Source organism: Hyperolius riggenbachi, chromosome 6 (assembly GCF_040937935.1).
Source record: "Hyperolius riggenbachi isolate aHypRig1 chromosome 6, aHypRig1.pri, whole genome shotgun sequence".
Taxonomy (NCBI): Eukaryota; Metazoa; Chordata; class Amphibia; order Anura; family Hyperoliidae; genus Hyperolius; species Hyperolius riggenbachi.
In genome coordinates, this window is record NC_090651.1 from 232,496,374 (window position 1) to 232,520,152 (window position 23,779).

At 41.6% G+C, this 23,779-nt stretch overlaps 1 protein-coding gene across 6 annotated transcripts in view; it reads left to right on the forward strand.

Annotated features, from left to right (window-relative positions):
- The window catches only part of KCNAB2 (potassium voltage-gated channel subfamily A regulatory beta subunit 2), a 420,882-nt gene that overhangs the window by 354,739 nt on the left and 42,364 nt on the right, over positions 1-23,779 (forward strand). For 3 of the 6 annotated variants that reach the window (XM_068240498.1, XM_068240499.1, XM_068240495.1), the window contains 5 exons: positions 7,949-7,993; positions 12,118-12,162; positions 12,269-12,312; positions 14,915-15,001; positions 23,541-23,585. In XM_068240498.1, the coding sequence (XP_068096599.1) occupies positions 7,949-7,993; positions 12,118-12,162; positions 12,269-12,312; positions 14,915-15,001; positions 23,541-23,585 (266 nt within the window). The remainder of the gene's footprint in view (positions 1-7,948; positions 7,994-12,117; positions 12,163-12,268; positions 12,313-14,914; positions 15,002-23,540; positions 23,586-23,779) is intronic. The other 3 variants (XM_068240500.1, XM_068240501.1, XM_068240496.1) reach the window with 1 other exon arrangement.

Genomic DNA, 23,779 nt, shown 5'->3' on the forward strand with positions numbered 1-23,779 from the left:
TCCATAGACTGCTGATCACCCCTTACATATGTCCCTTCTTCTTCCTCCTTATTTGTCCTCATCATGTCACTCTTCTCCATAGACTGCTGATCACCCCTCACATATGTCCCTTCTTCTTCCTCCTTATTTGTCCTCATCATGTCACCCTCCTCCATAGACTGCTGATCACCCCTCACATATGTCCCTTCTTCTTCCGCCTTATGTGTCCTCATCATGTCACCCTCCTCCATAGGCTACTGATCACCCCTCACAAATGTCCCTTCTTCTTCCTCCTTATGTGTCCTCCTCATGTCACCTTCCTCCGTAGACTGCCGATCACCTCTCACATACGTCTCCTCTGGTTCCTCCTTATTTGTCCTCATCATGTCACCCTCCTCCATAGACTGCTGATCACCACTCACATACATCTCTTCTTCTCCCTAGTCATACAATTTGGATAGTCCAGCCATGTAGCAAAGCAAGTAGAATAAGGAGTATGTCCTCCCCTCTGTATTTAGACAATGTCACATCCCCACCCCCTCTCCCTCCCACTTCACCATCATGATTTGTCAGTGGGAAGAAAAAGGACTGATTATTTATTCAGCCCCTTTCTAAAAGTTTATACGGCTAGGGTAGCCAAACAAAACCCACCCAGCTATTCTGTCAGTCTCTTGATCGTTCAAGAAAGGTCAATTTTGCCACCTAACAACTGATATGTAATCTACAAAATGTAATGGTGTTGAAGGAAAATATTAATGGTGATGTATGATAATTGATCTTTTGTGATTCAGTGGATCAGTTGGTTGATTAAAGTGGACCCACATTAACCACCCTGGCGTTCTGATTAAATCGCCAGGGTGGCTGCGGGAGGGTTTTTTTTAAATTAAAAAAAAACTATTTCATGCAGCCAACTGAAAGTTGGCTGCATGAAAGCCCACTAGAGGGCGCTCCGGAGGCGATCTTCCGATCGCCTCCGGCGGCAAGGAATAACACGGAAGGCCGCAATGAGCGGCCCTCCGTGTTTCGCTTCCCTCGTCGCCATGGCGACGAGCGGAGTGACGTCATGGACGTCAGCCGACGTCCTGACGTCAGCCGCCTCCGATCCAGCCCTTAGCGCTGGCCGGAACTGTTTGTTCCGGCTACGCTGGGCTCGGGCGGCTGGGGGGACCCTCTTTCGCCGCTGCACGCGGCGGATCGCCGCGCTGCAGCGGCGATCAGGCAGCACACGCGGCTGGCAAAGTGCCGGCTGCGTGTGCTGCTTTTTATTTGGTGGAAATCGGCCCAGCAGGGCCTGAGCGGCAGCCTCTGGCGGTGTTGGACGAGCTGAGCTCGTCCAGACCGCTCAGCAGGTTAAAAATACAAGATTTCAGAAATAAAATGTACTTTCTAAATTATAATAATAAATAGCAGCCTTTTTTCAGCTGCATGATGACAAATATCAAATATTTTACATTTATTGGAGGAACCCCTCCCTTCCTTTCAAATTGCCGGGACAAAGTCCGGCAAACTGGTTGAATAGGTGGTGTCCCACAATGGAGGAATTGCTAATGGCTGCCCCCAGTATAACCCTAGTTATGAAAAGAGAAGGGTGAAAAGCATACACTGAAATGCTCATAGGTTTGAAGGAGTGTTTATTTATCTTTGTATGTGTCAGAGTGGTGCAACTAAATATTTTTAATTAAAAAAAATTTTGGTTTGGGTCCGCTTTAAACTGCTGTGTGAATAGATAGCTTTATACAGTAAGTAGCATGCATTTCCATTGTAATAACAGTGCAGTACTCTCCGGAAAAAAAAATGTTAAATTAATTTAAGGTAACATCCTAGCTTTTTATCTAATTACATGAAATCATCCCTGCAATAATTTAAGGTTTTGAATTTACGTACATATTGATATGGAAATGAAGCTAATAATCTTACACATTCTGGACATCAATATGAAAGGCAGTAATTGAGTTGCAAATTTCTTTTTTCCCAAAAACGTTTGTTCAGCAGCAGGCAGATATCTGCGAATCTTCATCTTTGTACAAAAGACTTCATTTATTCTGCAATTTCCTGCCTAAAATGATGTTAGGCTTGGTTTGGAGATTAAGATCTTTAATTCCCCCGTTCACTTGCTAGCCTGTGTATATTACTGGTCGGCTGCATCTGTCCTCGTAACTCAAGAGCAGCGATTCTATATAACCTATGCTAGAGCATTTCTAGTGCTGTCATGTTATAATTATCCTACATAATTCATGTCACTGACAATCGCTGTGCATCTCTCTTTGTATGTGTATTGTGGGTACAATGTTCTGCACCTACAAGTCCAACACGACGAGGGAGAACACAGACTCTATTCTTGCCACTACATAGCTGTGGAAGCCTCTGCATTCAGCACACTTTACCAAATCATCTGCATATCTTTCAAGTATTTTAACAAGCTGTTCTTATAGTGAAAGACCTGCAGATACCCTGATGTTTGGTCAAATTTTTCTCCCCATTTATTTCACAGAGAGCCACTGAGAAAGCTGCCTCTTGCATGTCTGTCAACTGTTAGGGAGATGGGAGTGATTATTTCCCACTGCTGCATAGTCATGCAAAAATAAGCTGGATCTCTTTTAAAGGACTTGGAAACAGTGGACAGACAGATATACGGTAGTTCCTCAGTGGCTAGTTTTTCGTCTGTATTCCTAAATGATGATGTACTCTCCCAACTTAGGTGCCAAGCTAACCTTTATAAAAAAAGGTTTTTTCTTTTTTTTACACTCCTATGAGTCTATGTTAGGCCCCAGTGCTGTACAATGACAGGGAACATTGTATTAGTCAACAAAAACTATAACCTTGTTGTACATGCAAACATATGCAACCCAGGTGGGCACAAGCACTGGCCAAACAACTGCACCAATAATAACAACACACTACCAGTATATGCTGTTCAACCACCTGCTATTTATTAATATTAGAATATCTTTTGAAAAGGTTGCAAGTCAGAAAAATATATAACTTGACAATAGGTGTTACATATAAATATATGCACACAGGTTATCCCTTAACCTCCCTGGCGGTAAGCCTGTGCTGAGCACGGGCTATGCCGCCGGAAGGCACCGCTCAGGCCCCGCTGGGCCGATTTGCATAATTTTTTTTTTGCTACACGCAGCTAGCACTTTGCTAGCTGCGTGTGCAATGCGATCGCTGCCGATCCGCCGCTATTCGTCGCGCTGCGGCCGCCCCCAGACCCCGTGCGCTGCCTGGCCAATCCGTGCCAGGCAGCGCTGTGGGGTGGATCGGAGTCCCCTTTGATGTCACGACGTCTGACGTCATCCCGCCCGTCGCCATGGCGACGGGGGAAGCCCTCCAGGAGATCCCGTGCTTTGAACGGGATCTCCGATCGCTGGAGCCGATCGGAGGGGCTGGGGGGATGCCGCTGAGCAGCGGCTATAATGTAGCGAGACCTTGTCTCGCTACATGAGAAAGAATTTTTTTTTTTAAACGGATTTGCTGCCCCCTGGCGGATTCTTAGCAAACCGCCAGGAGGGTTAAAGGAGTTATTCGGGCTATATTAAGAAACTAAACGCTACTTACCGGGGGCTTCTTCCAGCCCCAAGCTCCCAGGACCTCCCTCACCGCACCTCTGCCCGCAGCCGTTCGCCGGAGCTCTGTCCCGGTCCCCGGCGATGACGTCAGAGCGACCTCCAGGTCGCTCTGTATTGCACCTGTGCGAGCAGCGCTGTCAATCACAGCCACGTGGGCCGGTGCGGACTGCCCAGGCGCAGAACGGTGCGGCAAGGGAGGTCCTGGGAGCTTGGGGCTGGAGGAAACCCCCGGTAAGTAGCGTTTATTTTCTTTATATAGCCTGGATAACTCCTTTAAGGCACGTATGCCCTGACTTTGTCTCAGCTGTAAACATCCAAGGTAACCATATGCAAATCAAATTTTGTACATTTCCAATATTATTTATCTACCAATATTGTGCAAAGGGCAAATGGGCATGGTTCTCATACTAAATAACTATGTGGGTGGTGTGAACCCAACTGATACCCCATGCTCCTAATTTGTCCAAGGCGCAAGTGGTAGCAGTGACCACCAGCCACTTTAAAACACCTCCCGCCCTCCTATGTCCCCCCGCGATCACAACACCATGCCCCAGAAATTATACAGTCAATCCTCAACTAAGGAGTCATCACCCCAATGCTGAAAAACCCAATTCAGGATGGGTGGTACTTGAAAGGTCAAAAATTGTATGTGTATATAGGCATAAGTCAAGCAGCCAGCCACATGTAGCAGCAATTAGTTCTGTTGTTACAAAAAAAGTGAAATAACTCCTTCTAGGTCCAAGAGAATTCCAAAATGTCTCAATCACCCTTTACTAGTTCCAACTACCAGAAACGTAGATGGAAGCGGCTGCTCATCTTATATGTACTGGCACACTCTGACCGGCACATCTGACTGAGCTCTGTATCTTCAGGACACTGCAATTTATCCGCATATATCATTTGCTGCAGAGTCCTACTCATAGTCAGACTGGTCGTATTATATTAAGAAATTGAAATTTGAATTGAAAATTGTTCATATAATAGTTACCACCTCCTCCATCGATCGATCAGATGCATCGTCCACGAACTGCCGTTCGGGCCCAACTAACCGCAGGTTTCTTATGATTCTTACTGTGGGGTGCTCGACTGCTTAGGCAAGACTCGGGCCGGCTTTCTTTCAGCACTGGTGGCATCCGTCCGGCTATAGTGTACGCCGTTCCAATAGGGCATCATGCTGTGACCCGGCAGGAGGGCAGAGGGGGGCGGAGAGGTCCACAGCGTGTGACGCAGCCTACGTAAACTTGTTTCGGCCCGCCCAGAAAGTTCCTCAGGACGTACTGCGCAGCTACATGTGGCTGGCTGCTGGACTTATGCCTATATACACACACAGTTTTTGACCTTACAAGTACCACCCATCCTGAATTGGGTTTTTCAGCATTGGGGTGACGACCCCTTCGTTGAGGTTTGACTGTATGGTTTCTGGGGCATGGTGTTGTGATCGCGGGGGGACATAGGGGGACGGGGAGGTGTTTTAAAGTGGCTGGTGGTCACTGCTACCACTTGCACGTTGGACAAATTAGGAGCATGGGGCATCAGGTGGGTTCACACCACCCACATAGTTATTGACCTTGAGGCTTCCTAGATCCTCTTCAAGGTCACCATTTCACCACACGACCTTCATCTTTTGGCCATAATCCCCAGTCATGTTGGAGCGCGTCCGCAGTGGGCATGTGCGAGTAAGGATTTTACATGACCAGTACAATTAAGAACACAGAAGAAAAAAAGCTGTGCACGAGCGACTTTGTTCTATTGGACATGCACCGACCATACTTGTGCATGCCCAGTTTGGATGCACTTGTGCACTGCGGGTGGGTGGCCACAAGGACCCAGTTCTGGAGCGGTGGGCTGCAGGAGGCTCCAGGATGTCTCAAAACTATGCAGAGGCTTTCCACCACTGAGGTATCTAATTTCTTTCCCCCCTACCTTTTTCACTTCAGGTACACTTTAAGAAGGCAGAATTGTACAGTGCTTTCATTAGAAAACCTTTAGATACCTTTACGACCATAGAAAATCCTTCTGATTCTTCGAGTACATTGTGTTTGAAAAATGCATATACAGAAAAATAAAACCGCAAAAAAATTTGACTGCCACCTTATTTAAGTACATTGTAGGACAATTGTTTGTGGATAACTTGAAGGACTTCCGAGGCCAAAATTACTAAAATGACACTTTACCTTTTTATTATCAGAATCCACGGAGGACGCCCTGCTCGTCCTCCGCTCCCTTCCGCCGTCAATCTAGAGTTTTCGGTTCCCCCAGGGCTTTTCCCGACCCCACCGAACGGGTCGCATCCATTCCACCACTAAGATGGCCGCCGCCTTGATCCGCGGCTGCGCAGTACGCTTTGCCGCGAGTGCGACTGCGCAGCCTTTAGAACGCCTCCAATAAAAAGGTAAAGTGTCATTTTAGTCATTTTGGCCTCGGAAGTCCTTTAAGGTGGCCATACATCTAGCGATTCTGGGGACTGATCAATCAAGACACAGATCTCTCTCTGATAGAACATGAATGGAGAGAGATCTGTTGGCCGCCATAAACAGCAGGCTCGATTACCCATCGATTTGTGTGTGTGTGTGTTTTGAGTTTTTAAATCTGCTGCTAATGTTATCCTATGTGTCTGTGCACACTGGAGCAATGAGGTTTTGTAAAAAAAACCATAGCATTACATTGGGAAGAGCTTTTGAAACCTCTAAAAGCTCTTCCCAATGTAATGCTATGGGGTCTTCACACAGCATTAGTGCATCAACCCCTATGTCACAAAAATAACACTTCCAGACATCCTCCATTTCCAATGTCATGTCCACCCAAAAAAAAAATTCCAATAGGCTTCTGTCATTGTAGTTGTTTGGTGGCCTAGCAGAGCATGTTTCTCAAATCTTGTAAATCTAGCTTCTTTCATCCTGTTTCTTTCTGGTAGAATATCAATCCCTGTCCCAACATGAAATTGGTAAATCTTTTGAATGTACAGAAACAGCAACAAATCAAACATTTTTGGGGGAGTTGGGAAGAGGAAGAACCCTATTAAGTTTTATTGATGTCCTTTATACTCTTACTCTGGGCCCACAAGGATTCATTTTAAAGCTGTGAAGAATAAGATGTGGGTGGGAACGCACTCCAATGGGACACTAACAATAGTCCTAGTCTAAAAGAGATGGTTACCCCTCTTCATCTAGTCTAAAGACACCGTAACATTTTGCCTGGAATTAAATTCACTACATTAGCATACTTCCCTGAGGCCAGCTTCACAGTCCATATTGGCGGTGCGGTGCGACAGCCGCACCACCAAAAACAAGCCTTCGGGGGAAATACCCCGTTACTATGCGGTATGCCCCATCTGGTATCCAGCCAAGCAGGAAGTGATGCTTCCTGCCGGCCAAGCAATCATGCGCGGAAGTGTATTGCAAAAAAAATACGCTTCCGAGCATGCGCAACGCGTAAAACCTGCAGCGGGTTTTCACACTGACACACGTCGCATGTCGACGCAGATACACACGGTAACATAGTTTTGGAAGCGTGTTAGATTGAGTACTTCCTGCGCACTGCAGGTAATATAAAAACACCCATAGACTTTTATTGCCCTAGCGGTAAATTGCCGCACGCACCACGCCAGCGTGAAAGGGCTCTGAGAAGGAAGTGTTGTGCTGTAGTCTCTGTGAATGATGCCAAGGCAGTCTTTTGACCAACAAGAGAGAGTGTGCTCAATTTTATTTTCTTTATTCCCATAGAGACAGTTCTGTGTATGTTTTCTTCTGTTGGAGGAGGGGGGGGGGGGGGGGTAGGTAAGTGGTCTAGGTCCTTCTCTCTGACCTCTAATACTGCTGCATCTAGCAGTAAATGCTCTCTATTCCTGTTGGCTATTACTCAGTTACATTCCATGTAATGTTAGATGGTCTTAATGCCATATCGCAGGGCATATTGTTTGTCTTATTACTGCAGTAAATGATTTTTTTATCAGTAAATACGTATTGCTTAAAAATATCTTTTAAATTATTCACATCAAGCTGGAATACAGCAGTGTCATGTTACAGCATCATGTAATGCCGCATGGATTGCTGCAGTGATGGGAAGGACAAACAGCTAGTCAAATAAATATGTAGTTTGAAAAAATCAGGTTGAATTAGTAAACTTAACTATACACATCAGTAAGGGCCTGTACATCAATCTATTCAGACTTGGGAAAAATCTATATATATATAATTATATTAACAGGATTGTTTGCATAACTGAAGTTATTTGGACGAGTGCCCTCTTGATCTCATGATTCATTTAACATGTGACTAGTAACAAGTCCCCTCTGAGACCTCTTCTTTAGGCTTTTATTTTTTGTCCACAAGTACCGTATATAATCTAGCTATCCATGTTTTGATTTTTAATGGCAATCATGTTTATTTTTCTTCTAGGGCAGAAGTAGTATTAGGAAATATCATCAAGAAGAAAGGCTGGAGGTAATTATTGGCCTTGTATAGCAGAGTGATTAATCTTTTATGGGGTGAACAGTTTCATCTGCACCTTCCTTGCTCACGAGTGAAAAAGACCTCAATAAATTATTAACAATGTCAAATAGGGAAGCTTAATATCTTGATATCTTGTTAGGTATAAAACGCAGGTGACCTTTGCGCTTCTAACATACTTTACATGCATTTATTTATTGAATTTTGCTTCCTAGATGCTTTAAGTGACTGACCAAAATAAACCATATCATGAGAAATATGAGACGTGAAAGGAGTATGTCAAACAATACATAATGTTAATAATGTTTCATAACTGCCTGATATGGGGAAACACGCAAATTAATGACCTACTAGACCGAAAAAAGTAAGCAACTGAAATCTGCCCAAACCGACAGGTTTTGGACTAGTCCAGTCCCTCATGGGGGATTCTCAGGGTTTTCCTTCTTTTCAAAAGGATTTCCTGAATGGCAATTCCTAAGTCCAACTGCTAAAATAGTATGATACTAGCCAGCCTCCCTACTCGCTTGCACACTATTTTCGCAGTTAGACTGAAGGTGGCCACACACCATACAATTTTTTAAATATCTGTTCAATTTAAAAACTGCAATACATTTTTCTGACTGATTGTAACATTTCAAAAATATGACCCTATGTACCACACACGTATGTTCAATTTTTCCCCAATTATGATAAACATGATTGGAAACTGACAAAATTGCTAGGGTATGTATATTAATAAATTGACAATCCAACACACACCATACAATCTTTAGAAAGATTGAAGAAAAATATCTGGCATTCCGGATTGATTAAAATCGAAGAAAACGGGAAATCCGATCGGATTTTTCTGTCGAATGAAAAAAAAAGCTTTCGATTTTTTCGGGAGATCCGATCGTTTTTATCGAATTAACGTAAAATCGGATCATTTTATTGTATCATGTGTGGCCACCTTTAGCAGTCGTCATTCAGGAAACGCTTTTGGAAACCTAAGAATCCCCCATGAGGGGATGGACTAGGCAGTTCTGACAGATTTGAACTACTTAACTTCCTTTTTAGTGGTCCTTTAAGCAGTGATTACTTAACCTCCTTAGCGCTAACCCCGTGCTGGACACGGGGCAAGCCGCCGGAGGGTGCCCCTCAGGCCCTGCTGGGCCGATTTACATCATTTTTTTTTTTGCTACATGCAGCTAGCACTTTGCTAGCTGCGTGTGCATAACGATTGCCTGCCGCCACCTGCCGATTACCCGCTATCTGCCATGCCCCCCACGAGACCCCTGCGCTGCCTGGCCAATCAGTGCCAGGCAGCGCTGAGGGGTGGATCGGGACACCCGCTGATGTCGATGACGCGTAACGTCATCGCGATTGTCGCCATGGCGACGGGGTAGCCCATACAGGGAATCCCGTTCAGAACGGGATTCCCTGCAGGGTAAAAGTGCCGGCGGCAATCGGAGGGGTGGGAGGGATAGCGAAGGGAGGGGGGAAGCATGTAGCTAGCGCTAGGCTAGCTACATGCTTTAAAAAAAAAAAATTTAAAAAAAGTGCTGCGCTGCCCCCTGGCGGATTTATTGTACCGCCAAGGGGGTTAATGGAACTTACAACTGTCCGGTGAAAGATTGGATGATGATCATTGATGGGCATCCCACAGATTTTCAGTAGGTTTTGTGTTTAGGCTTTGGCTAGGCAAGACACATAACATTGAAGACATGTTCCACAGGCAATCAGGAGCATTAAGGAGACTTGCCCAAAACTCCTTACCGTTTTACATACTGGCGTGAGCGGGAATTTGAACCCTGATCAAAGGCCCAAACACTACATCAAAGGAAAAACGCTTAATCTCCTTGGTGGTTATCATGAGACAGTCTCGGGGTAGAAAAAAACAAGCCAGGAGCGGTAACCCCGAGCGTGACTTGTGGTAGCCACCGGCAGGACTGTGTGGAGTATAGCGTGCAGTGGGTGTTTTAACTCACTTTCCTCCGCGATCCAGGCTCCGGCAGCCATTCTCCTTTCTGTCCTCAGAGTCTCTGAATCCCTCGGGTGAGATCGCTGTTTGTCATAATGATGTGATTACACTACAGGGTTACAGCAGCACCCGGAGAATGGAGGGAGAACTGCAGTGCTGGATCTTAGGGAGGTGAGTCTGTGCTGGTGCTGCTACAGGTCTCTCTGCAGTTTTTTTTCTCCGGTTTTAGGGTTTAAATGCCTGCAAAAAAATTGCACCGCTTTTAGACCCTAAAATCTGAGGTCGATGACCTATTCCCCTAATTATTCCTCCTGGAAAGAATAATAACATAATAACGCCAGGGGGGTTAAGTAGTATGTTATCTAGCTGCCCCTTAGACTATGTAAAGACATACCTCTCCTTCAGCCTCTGTGTGGTCAATTTTGCTGTGTGTTTTGGGTCATTATCATGATAGAAGTAGTGATGGTCATGACTAAGAGAACTCACGGAGAATCATATGATTTGATTGATCAGCTGATGGCTCTCATTTGCTGTGATAACCTCCTATTAGCAAATGAGATCTATCACCTGACCATATTGATCGCATGCTTCTCCATGAGTTCTAGACATTACCATCACTAATCAGAAGGTGAGCCTTCTTCCAATTAACAACTGGCAAAGGGCATCAGGTTTTCCTAAAGAATACAAAGGTATTTTGCCCCTTGCATATTTCTTTCTATCCTGACAAATGATCTAGTCTAGTGCATACTGCAGTATGCTACCACCACAATTTTTTTTTTTTACTTTTGTAGGGTGTTCTTTGGAGTTTGAGCTGTATTGTTTTTTAGATATACCAATTGATGTTGAGACTGTATAGTTGAATTTTGGCCTCATCTGACCATAACACCTTTTCAAGTTGGCCTTAGAATCTTCGGGGTGCGTTTTGACAAACCTCAGCTGAAACTTGGGGTGCATGCACACATGCCATTTTGATTGGATACTGATTGGCCAGCTGCACCAATTTCATGTAGTATGAGGGCTGACAGATTTTGAGTACCATGAACAGATTGTGTAGGTTAGCACTTGTACTACATGGAAGTGGTAAAATTGGCCATTTACTGGCTAATAAAAATTGGATGTGTGTATGCACCCTAAATGTGGTCATTTTTTCTGTAACTCCCCCTCTCATTCATACTATATTTGTGGAGCAATTGTGATATTGTTACACGCAATTATTACTCTTTGCCATAAATAAGCTGTAATTATTTCAGTGTTGCCATAGGCCTCTTGGTAGCCTCTTGGATCAGTTTTCTCCTCTCCATTCCCTTAAATGTGGATGATGGTTGGATCTGAAAATTGCCCTAGTGGTACCAAATACTTTGCAATTGTGAATTTGTAGCCATATTTTCACGCCTGTCCACGGCTTTATTACCAAGATCATTTGATAGTCTTTTTAGGCATAGTTAAATATTTGTGTTAGGTTGCACTACCAAACACTTTTCATGTTGAAAATAATCAAAGTTGATCAAACATGGAAAACAGTTATAAGTTACATTGAAAATGTAAATACTTAAGGGGAAGGCTGTAATTCTTTTTGATACCTACTCTACACACAGTGGCCCATATTTTTATTCAGTTAACTTTTTTCTCCTGAGTTTTCTCCTGGGGGATATTTCCATACCTTGTTATTAAACTTTTAAGCCACCAGCAAGCAAGAAAATACTCAAAATAATTTTTATAGTACTTTATCAACATACTTCTTGGTACCTTTGCACACTGCTGAAAAGTTATTTTAGGGCTGGTGCACACTACAATGGCTTTTCTGAGTGCTTTGTAATTTTAAAAGCTCTTGCTAATGTTATCCTATGTGAGTTCATACTCAAGCGATGTGATTTTGTAAAAATCCCCCATAGCATCGCATTAGCAAGAGCTTTTAACATCTCTTGCGTTTAAAAAGCTCTTATAGTGTGCACCAACCCTTAATAAGAAGATGAAGTCCTATGACTAGTGGTTGGTTATGAGATTAAAGACACTTGTGTCGCAGTTTTTTTACTTTATCAAATTGGTGATTCTCAATGCAGATATTGTGTGAAAGACGCATTTAATTCTGCCACAAATTATGTCAACAGATTTCTAGTGCAGGTGCGAGTAAACTAACTTTAATTTTCATACCTTTCAGACGGTCCAGTTTGGTTATTACAACAAAAATTTTTTGGGGAGGAAAGTAAGTGATTACAAGCTTTTTTTTTTTTTTTTATATATAGATATAACACGTATGTGTTTGTGTGAGTCTGTATACATACATGCTCATTTTATTTTCAACACTTTAGGGCAGAAACCGAAAGGGGCTTATCCAGGAAGCATATTATTGAAGGTAAAATGTCTTGTGTGAGTGTGTATGTATATATATATATATATATATATATATATATATATATATATATATATATATATATATATATTACAGACCAAAAGTTTGGACACACCTTCTCATTCAAAGAGTTTTCTTTATTTTCATGACTATGAACATTGTAGATTCGCCCTGAAGACATCCAAACTATGAATTAACATATGTGGAAGTATTGTACATAACCAAAAAGTGTGAAACAACTGAAAATATGTCATATTCTAGGTTCTTCAAAGTAGCCACCTTTTGCTTTGATTACTGCTTTGCACACTCTTGCCATTCTCTTGATAAGCCTCAAGAGGTAGTCACCAGAAATGGTTTTCCAACAGTCTTGAAGGAGTTCCCAGAGATGCTTAGCACTTGTTGGCCCTTTTGCCTTCACTCTGCGGTCCAGCTCATCCCAAACCATCTCGATTGGGTTCAGGTCTGCTGACTGTGGAGGCCAGGTCATCTGGCACAGCACCCCATCACTCTCCTTCCTGGTCAAATAGCCCTTACACAGCCTGGAGGTGTGTTTGGGGTCATTGTCCTGTTGAAAATTAAATGATGGTCCAACTAAACGCAAACCGGATGGAATAGCATTCCGCTGCAAGATGCTGTGGTAGCCATGCTGGTTCAGTATACCTTCAATTTTAAATAAATTCCTAACAGTGTCACCAGCAAAGCACCCCCACATCATCACACCTCCTCCTCCATGCTTCACGGTGGGAACCAGGCATGTAGAGACCATCCGTTCACCTTTTCTGCGTCACACAAAGACACGTTGGTTGGAACCAAAAATCTCAAATTTGGACTCATCAGACCAAAGCACAGATTTCCACTGGTCTAATGTCCATTCCTTTTGTTCTTTAGCCCAAATAAGTCTCTTCTGCTTGTTGCCTGTCCTTAGCAGTGATTTCCTAGCAGATATTCTACCATGAAGGCCAGATTCACAGTCTCCTCTTAACACTTGTTTTAGAGATGTGTCTGCTGCTAGACCTGGTCTCTAATCTGAGCTGCTGTTAACCTGCGATTTCTGAGGCTGGCGACTCGGATTAACTTATCCTCCGCAGCAGAGGTGACTCTTGGTCTTCCTTTCCTGGGGCGGTCCGCATGTGGACCAGATTCTTTGTAGCGTTTGATGGTTTTTGAGACTGCACTTGGGGACACTTTCAAAGTTTTCCCAATTTTTCAGACTGACTGACCATCATTTCTTAAAGTAATGATGGCCACTTGTTTTTCTTTACTTAGCTGCTTTTTTCTTGCCATAATACAAATTCTAACAGTCTATTCAGTAGGACTATCCGCTGTGTATCCATCTGACTTCTCCACAACGCAACTGATGGTCCCAACCCCATTTATAAGGCAAGAAATCCCACTTATTAAACCTGACAGGGCACACCTGTATATACTACCGTATATACTCGCATACAAGCCGAATTTTTGACCCCCAAAAAGGGGGCCAAAAGTTGGGGGGTTGGCTTGTATGCGAGTCGTGGATGGTGGTCTGTGGTCCGCGCCCCCCGCCCGCTCCCTCCCTCTGCGGCCGCTGCTGCTATTACCTGCTTTAGGCAGCGGCCGCTTCCTATTCCGGGTTCCCCTCTTCATCATGCGGACACTGTAAGCGTATCACAGCAGCGCGCTCGGCGCTGCTGCTGTGACGATGCAGGGGGCAGGAAAAAGCGGTTCCCCTGGTAATGGCGACGTCGCCGTTACCAGGGGAACCGCTCTTTTCTGCCCCCTGCATCTTTCGCGGAGGGAGCGGGTGGGGGGGCGCGGACCACGGACCACCACCCACGACTCGCATACAAGCTGACCCCCGAACTTTTGGCCCCCTTTTTGGGGGTCAAAAATTCGGCTTGTAGCGCTGGGCGCGCTGCTGTGATACGCTTACGGTGTCCGCATGATGAAGAGGGGAACCCAGAATAGGAAGCGGCCACTGCCTAAACCAGGTAATAGCAGCGGCGGCCGCGGAGTGAGCGAGGGGGCGGGGGGGGGGAGGCGCTATACTGGCTATACTGGGCACTTTACTGGCTATACTGGGCACTATACTGGTTATACTGGGCACTATACTGGCTATACTATACCGTGGGACACAGGACGACAGGGGAAGCCTCGATTGGATCCGGAGGCTTCCCCACCTGAGGTGAGTACCCCCTAGGGGAACTTTTTCTCGTTACAGGTTTTCTTTAAAGAGGTTTTTAAAAGAAAAAGATGTGTTTTGCGAGACTTCAGTCTCTCTTTAAGTACACTGCCTCACTCCCAATTCTAATGGTGTCCATGACTATCCAAATGACCTTACACACTTTGTGTAGCAACATACTGCATGGCATGCATTTTAAGAGAATGGAGCTGTACATCACACTGTTAAAAAATACAATCTAAATTACTTTTTTGGAGCCCAATATGTCATTGTTTTGTTGTGAGCATGCTTCATTAATAACAATAATAGAAAACCGTTTTGGGAAGTTTTGCAGAATTTGAACGACACCTAGCAGAATATTAGTTTTAAAATGCTGGGTTTTTATGCTGTAGACGATAATCTCCTAATATGCAACATTTTGTTGATGATCGGTTTCTTCTTGTTTAGGATTAAAAGCTTCCCTAGAGAGACTTCAGCTAGAATATGTGGATGTCGTGTTTGCTAACCGTCCAGATCCCAACACTCCAATGGAAGGTAAAATAATACATTTCTGAGAAAAGTAGATGTTACACAGTGTTTAATGAAGTAGGACTCCATTCTGCTAGCTGAAAGCATAGCTTTAAAACCTATCCCAAGAAATTATTTGATCACCAAAACTTCAATTAAAACATGTAGTTTATTAAATCATTAGAAATAGCACATAGGATAAGAGCTGTAAGGCAGCTACAGCCTGCTGTATCAGGCATTTTACAAGACACCCTTCTAAAAGGGAACGTGCCCGAAACAGTGGTTTAGTTACCTTACAGCTGTTATATCCTATGTTGGATTTCTTATGATTTAATAAGCTACCTGTTTTAATTATTGTTGCGTGGATCGATGAATGTTTGGACCCAGTTGGTACCCAGTTTCATGAGTGCTTTTTCACCTTCTTGTTTTAACTTTAAAACATGTACATTCATATAGGCTTCTTGTCAAACCTTTTACAACATCCCCATTTGATCAATTTATAGCTAAAATTATGCAGTTAAATTTTTCTGTATAATTTGAAATTAAAGAGTAAAATAGGTGAACAACTGGATTCTAGAGATGGAAAAAAAAACATGGAATTTTTTTGTAGAACCACAAATAATCTAGGCTTAGATAAGAAGTTATTGCTCGGGCCTGAAACACGCTTTAGTAGGGCATTAACTTTAGGATGCCAGTGACTTTAGGATGCCAGTGGTTTTACTAAACCGCTTGACTTGGCATTTGCTTTTACACATTGAAGAACAATACTTTCACTTACTTTAAAGAAAACAAAAACTTGGCGTGAAGCACAAAAAATTTCAAAGTTCATAAGATTTTCTTTGAATTTTCAGTGGATTCTGGTCTAGGAAAGCATTTTTTTCTATTTCGTCATTTTAGCAATAGCTTTCTAAAACTTAATACACACTTTAGATTTAGCTATAATCATCATCCTTGATCATTTTGAACAGAAATCTAGAGAAGCATGTACAGGTGTTCCCTGATTTCGCTGGCCTCCACTTCTGCAGTCCGCCAGGACAGGTCACCTTGGCAAAGCTCAGTTTTGTTGTGCGTGAATTTCAAAGTGCATACCTGGTGCGCCACTTGCAGAACTGCTGAGCATAAAGTTCAACAGTATGTCTGCACAGCAGTCATTAGAAAACTGTTGCCTGAAACATTCTTTACAGACAATTTCAGACAGCTCGTTCAGCTTTAAGTCTAGCATGCACGTGTAATGCTTAATTCATATGCAATTCTTATTTCACTACATGTAAAAAAAATCATGCCTGAGCTGGGGCTTTAAACTTATCTTTTAACCCCTGGAAGTTTTCATTTTGCCCTTGTTCCTTTTCGCATTTTCGCATTGCGCGCGCTCGCGAATTTTGGCGCGTAACGATAACGTTTTCGCGCGCAAATGCGAATTTTCGCACAAAATCGATATCGGCTTTGTACAAAACGGTATCGTTCCACGCGGAAATTTGCGATCACGCGCAATGCGAAAATTCGCACGAAAACGGCCGTGCTAACAGTTGGCACTCTTTTGTGAATCAAGCCCAATGTGTAGCTCTGTGTGTGACAGAGAGAGACAGGACACAGGAGCTGCAGCTGTTGGGAGCTCTGTTTCTGACTGAAGTGTCTGAAGAGAGCAGAGGAAATGTAACTAATTGTCACAGCTTTTCATACTGTTTTTGCTTTCAGAGATTGATATGATTGATATTTGCTTTCTGTAGTCTGATATGCAACTCTGGCTGTGCATTGAAGCAGACACCCCTTCTGCAATTGATTTGTCCCAATATACGGTAGCTAAATCCTACCCTCAATAAATTACAGTTTTTGCCTCTGATATTTAACATGAAAAGTAGGAAAATGTTTACACAGCTACTTAGACATTATTTGCACACTGTCAATTTAGAACACTTGGGTATCGATAGTATTCCTTTAATTATCTGCAGAGTGGATCATTATACCTGCCCTGCTAAGCTAAAACAGTAAACTGGGGTGATGTTTGAATGGCTATGCAGTTCAGCAGGAGTATGGGACTCCCATAGTGTGTGTGTGTATATATGTGTGTGTTTGCCAGTTGTTCAGCTTTGAGTAGAAGTATTGTTTTTATATCATGTAAAGTAAGAAAATTACATCTTAAATTAAATGTTTAATAAATATGACTTGACTCATTTGAAATGCCAAGATTACTGAAACAAATAAGAAATTATGTTGAATATGACATATCTAAAATATGTGTCTTCTAACTAGTATGAAGACAGAGATAAATATAATTTTTTGTATGTAGGAAAACTAAGGTCAATTTTTGTACAGAATATTGTACACACTCGTGTACAGAATAATCAAATTAAGCCGTACTAAGGTTTAAATTGCTTCTCAGAACGGTATTAATAGCTCATAACATGTTTATTCAGGTAGTCTAAAAATATTGTTTTTGTGTGTTGGTGAACTTATTAAAGTGGAACTCCATGGTAAAAAAAGAAAATAGAAAACACATCTTGAAAGATAAAGCTGTTCCTTAAAAATGGCATATAAAAAATGCATGATATGTATGTATGATAATTATCTTGGGTGCGTTTTTATCGTTGCTTAGCGTTACATGTTATACTTGAAGCCCAATTCCATAATTTTTTTCTCCATCACCCCTTTCTACCCCCAAACTACCCCCAAAACACACACACAACTCACCCTCATATATATTTACCCTTTCTGAAAGCTGGCTAACGCATGGCAGTGGTATGTCCTCCAACTTTGCCTTGTTGAAAGGACATGGCATATATTGTTTGCGGGGGATGTATGACTGTTGCAGCCACCAAACTTTTCTTTCTGTTCTGTCCTAAAAGGAAGTCTAGCTCCAGCACCACATGATTGAGGGAGGGGTGGGCTGACCTGCCAGTTATCCTCTCTTCCTTTGTTCCTTGTTAGAAGGAGGCATATTTTGGGAAGGACTTCAACGCAGCTAGAAGCTGCTATTGCTGTGAGGATGGGACTGTGTGGTCCATTTTGAGAGGGATAATTTAACCCATGAAGTTGAAAAATCTCAAGGGTAAGCGTGGGTCAGGAGGAGGTTCCTGGAAAGACAAAAAAAGGGGCAGCAATGTGCTAATAATTCCAGTTTTGCTGGACAAGGTCACTTGAGCCACCTAGACCATAATTCAAAGCAGTCGATGATTGACAGTGTAACATTGATGGTTGACAGTATAAAATAAAGATGGTCAGCCATGGGTTTGTGGTACCCCTCACTATTAACTTACAGATTAGTATATTACTTAAGGGTATTTTTTTTCTATTTATTTTTATTTTATGTCTGGTAAGTATGAAATTTTACATATGAATATTTCAAGTGTGCTGTGTGTTGACAGCAGATAGAGCTTTGAAACAGGCCTTAACTTCAAACTGCTTTGCCATTTGTGGTGATATCAGATTACTTTCAACAGAAAATCTGATCAGTCATTCCAGTCAACAGACTTGCTTACTGCTGTTCATACATGGTACTACCAAGGAAAAGTATTGTGCTTTCCTGCTCGTAAATAATATTACCTGCTGGATATATTGGGTATAAATGAGATATTCAAATGAAGTTTTGTATATCTTCCTACGTACAATACTGTGTTTTAAAAATGCCACATGCTTTTACTTAGTTAAATCTCAGTACCCTATCTTTAACCACTCTAGGATTGGATGGTTCTGGCCCTTTAAATACCAGAGCCACCCTATCCCTGTTTATAAATGTGATTACTGTGAATGGCGCACAGTAACCACAAGGTCTGGAGTCAAGGAAATCAACTACTGTCAGCGTGACAGCAGAGCGAGTGGGTGCAGCAACGCGAACAGGGGCTTAAACGGTGAGAGCGACAAAAACCTGTGGTGTGACTGGTTGAAATCTACGCCGTGGCAGTGATAGCAGAACCTAAGCAGGGCTTAGATTTCAATCAGCATGGCGCAGAACTGGTTAAATTATTATGCTGTGTTGTTTGTTTGTTTTTTTCCATTGCCATATTTTTAATATGAGTTTTAACTTCTATTTATTAATTTAAGACCACATCCCATGCTTTTTATTTCATTTTTTTAATTTAAGGAGAATTACATGAACTGCATGTGGATTGCATATTATTAACAATAAAAAACAAAAACAAACATAAGTTAGCATTAGATGCTCTAAAATCTATCAACCACATTTTTTCAGATGCTTTGGGTTGTTTTTTTTAGATCATTTGAGGGGCAAATTTTGAAAATTAAAAAATGTTGCTTTACAGTTGTACAATAAAATAACCAAACATCATGCTGAACAGTAAGAGCTGATCAACATAACCCTATTTAGCGAAGTTTAAGAGCCAGACTGTACAGGTAGTCCCCGGTTAATGAACGAGATAGGGACTGTAGGTTCGTTCTCAATCTGAATCTGTTCTTAAGTCAGAACATTGTGCCATCTCTGTCCCCTGTACCTCCCCAGTGCCTCCAGTGTCCCCCTCTTCGTCACCTCTGCCCTTTTTTGACCTGTTTATACAAGTTTAAAAGCCATTTTTTCTTTGATTTTTTTTTTAAATCGATTTTGTCAAAAACTAAAAGTTCAATTTGAAAATTTTTTTTTACTTGTTCCCATGGAGACAGAGAATCCATGCCATTCGTATCAGCGGGTTGTTCGTAAGTCGGGCGTTGGTAAGTCGGGGACTACCTGTATTTATGAAAAAAAAAGTAATACAAGCAGCCCACAAATGTGTTGCACTAACAAGCAGAGCAATAAAAAAAAACACTTCTTTAGAGAAAATCTTTTCAGTTTTAAGTTGTTTTTGTTTTGGATGAGTATCTACAACCCAGCAAAATCTCTCTACAGCTCTCAGGGGCGTAGATACTCGTCCTTTGCCCGCTCGCTCCCATGCTCGTTCATGCCCCCGATCGTTAGAGGGGAGATCAAGATGAGATACCTGTGGTCATTATAGCAGACTGAATTTCAAATGCACACATTACTTTCTGTTCGCGTACTATTAGTGTGGCTGGAAGACAGTGTGAGGACATATTATGGCCAAATAGTAAAATTACACCTACATACATTTATTTCAATAAAGAGACCTACACATCATTTAAAATTAACTCATTACTTCCAACACTCTCCCATAAATACCCAAATAAAACTTGCATGAAAAAAAAATTAAAAATGACAATTAAAAAAAAAAATACATAAATAGTTACCTTAGTGGCTGAAGTTTTGTAATATATATGTTAAGAAGTTTATATTACTGATATTTTTTAAACTATGGGCTTGTAATTAGTGATGGACTGAAAAATGCACCTTTATTTCCAAATAAAATATTGGCGCCATACTGTACATTGTACTTGGGAAAGATTTTAAATGTTGCAATAGCCGGGACAGATGGGCAAATAAAATGTGTGGGTTTTACCCACAGTAGAAAGATTTTTTTTCAAATAAATAATGCATTTTTTTCTTTTTTCTTTCTTTCTTATTATTCCCTGTAAAATGTATTTAGAATAAAATAATTCTTAGCAAAAAGTACCACCCTAAGAAAGCCTAATTGGGGTAAATAAAACAAGCTACAGTCATTTGAAACACGCTACTTAATTTCAGTGTGATAAGTACTGATAAAGTTATTGGCAGATAAATGGACGCAGCAATGCAATGCAAAAAAAATGCTCTTGTTTATAAGGGGGAAAACCCTTGGAGGTGAAGTAGTTAATACCCTTGACATTTATTTGTGTCAAAGTTTTACAAATAAATGCTTGGCACAGCCATAATCTTTGGCTAGTAATATGGTTTTCTAAGAATAAGTTCAACACTACTTACATACTTGAAGAATCATCTACATTGGTGGGGCACTTTGACACACTTGTTCACTCAGTGAGAAGTGTGGCATAATGTCACTGCTGGAAGCTGTTTATTCAAAATCAGAATTTGCTGGCACTTGAAACTCACTCTGGGCCTGTTAGTTTCAATGTATGGGCTTGATTTACAAACCCATGCTAACTGTTAGCCCCGGCGTGCTAAACAATTAGCACGTGAAGTGCTGCTCGCCGACATTTGCACGTGATAACGCAGACTTTTGCACTGCGTTATCGCGTGCAAATGTCCGCGATCGGCACTTCATGTGCTGTTTACCACGCCCATGCTAACAGTTAGCACGGATTTGTGAATCAAGCCCCATTTTGTCTGCATAGGAAAACGAAGAACCAGTGTTAATCAATAGATTTGTCCACACAGAAATGTTATTTTCACATGTAGAAAAAAAAAGCGCAGAGCAGTGCAGCATTGTCCAAGTTTTTGCTATCAACTAAACTGAAAAGGATATGGATTTTTCCTTTTGAAATAAAACCAGTTTCCTGACTCTCCTGCTGTTCCTGTGTCTCTAATACTTTCAGCCACGGTCCCTAATTAAGCATGCAGATCAGGTGCTCTGACTGAAGTCAGACTGGATTAGCTGCTTGCTTGTTTCAGGTGTGTGATGATTCAGCCACTGCTCTAACCAAAGAGATCAGCAGGACTGCTAGGCAACTTGTGTTGTTTATAAGGAAAAATATATATCCTTCTCAGTTTAGGTTCCCTTTAACTGTTGTGCAAAACAACTTGCACATTTTCTACATTTAAACACACATGATGAAAATGCATACAGAAAATGGACAGACAAGTGTAGAAAAAAGCTAAAACCATATTAAATACTGGAGAACAGGTTATTTAATGTGCATTTACCCCTTTAGGGGGAGCAAAGGGTGCCAATATCCTTAACAACAAAACAAGGGAACCAATTTCTCACAATGCTTCATAATTTATTGATTCAGTATACAAACCCCGCAATAAACAACCCCTACCCCCCTAAAAACAATGCCTATATTGGATTGGAGCGCTCCCCATTCACACCAACACATGCACATGCAAAATTATGGCCTGGTCAGCACAAACAATGCTCAGTTTGAATAGCAATTCAATATCTGTCTAGTTTTCTTTGCAGCATCGCATTTATCAATGGAATTCTGTTTGAGATCTAGTCAGTATAATTTCCGCATCACAGTTCCATATATTGCTTTAATCTTCCAAGGAAATACTAATGTCCATGAACTGCACCTTCCTCTACAATGGGCTGCACTCACACAGCATGGTTAGGGCTCGCTTGAGCTTTCTTAATTATGCATAGTCCTTATATGATGCTTATTCCAATGCTGCTCAGCAGCACTCACCACCTCATGTCACGTCTCGTCTCTTATAAGATCATCCCAGCGCTTGTAGACTTGTGTCCGCAGCATCACGCGGCTTCCTCTGCCATCACTGAATGATACTCCACGAGTTGAGGGGTAATCTTCTCTGACCGGCCAGACTTGCTAAATCTATGTGCTGGTGGAGGGGTACATAGCGTCACACGCTCTCTTCCAGCGGCATGTACCACGCCTCGCACAAATTATACTGACTAGATCTTAAACAGAATTCCATTGATAAATGCGATGCTGCAAAGAAAACTAGACAGATCTTGAATTGCTATTCAAACTGAGCATTTTTTGAACTGACCAGGCCATAATTTGCATGTGCATGTGTTGGTGTGAATGGGGAGCGCTCCAATCCAATATAGGCATTGTTTTTAGGGGGGTAGGGGTTGTTTATTGCGGGGTTTGTATACTGAATCAATAAATTATGAAGCATTGTGAGAAATTGGTTCCCTTGTTTTGTAGAAAAAAGCTAAGCTGGTAGTAAATGTGAAATATTCATATGTGAATTTGTATTTATCTGATTTAAAATGCCTGTCCATGTACAAATATAACTTGCTGTATATTGATACGATCTATTTTAATGCCAAACATAATACATCTTTTGTTTATAAGTATAGAATGCATGCTCTATACACCTTTGACAGTCCTCCATGGTGTATGATTGCTTTAACCTCTGAGAGTTTGACCTTGTTTTTCTGAATATTTAGAAAATCTTCCAAGGTGTAGACCTGTTCATGAATGCCTGTTTATTAATTGCTAATAACCCAATCTTAAAACACTAACTGCAAACAGGAATGTTTATCTTTCATTCCACCTCATTTATTTGAAACTAGTGGAGGAATTACTATTACTAGTCCAGTTTGATTACACAAGGCCTACAGGGAATGGTGGAAAATTGCGGTTATTCTACGTTTAGGTAATATTTTGAAATCATTTCAGTTGTGTTTATTTGATGATTTTTTACCAAATTGCCTGGAGTTCTTCTTTAAGATGACCGTTCAAAAGAAGTTTTGGTTTCTGGAAATTTGATTTGTTTGGCCTTCATGTCTGCATTTCTTTACTTGCATTTTCTTATTATTTTTTTCTTTTTGGCTTCTTTTGAATAAAATACCATAACATCTCGTAGTAATCCTTTCAGCGATCGTTTTTACTGATGCTTCTAACAGAACCACTCAATAAAAGGGCAATTAAGGGGTATAGATCATACATGTCCTCCTAGTTAAATGTTACTTTTTCTTTCATGAAACAAATATTTAGAAGTCTGATGGTTTTAAAGCCCTGTGCCCTTTTTTTGTTAATATATAATGAACTTACAGCTGTAAACTGTGGTCTTTCTAAATCTTTCTTTTATCACCAGGAGACCCATTTAGCTCCTCCAAGTCGAGAACATTCATCATAGAAGGTACACAGTACCCAAAGTCTCCATACTGAATTTCATGTCCAAAAGGCATTTTATGGGATAGATAATGTTTTATCTTTACCATATAAGTGTTACCTCCCCACACCCTCAATAAATTTTAAAAAATCCATAAAATGCATAAACAAAATTCCCCTTTGAGAACATCTTGCAAGTAAAATCCTGTTTTATTTTACAAC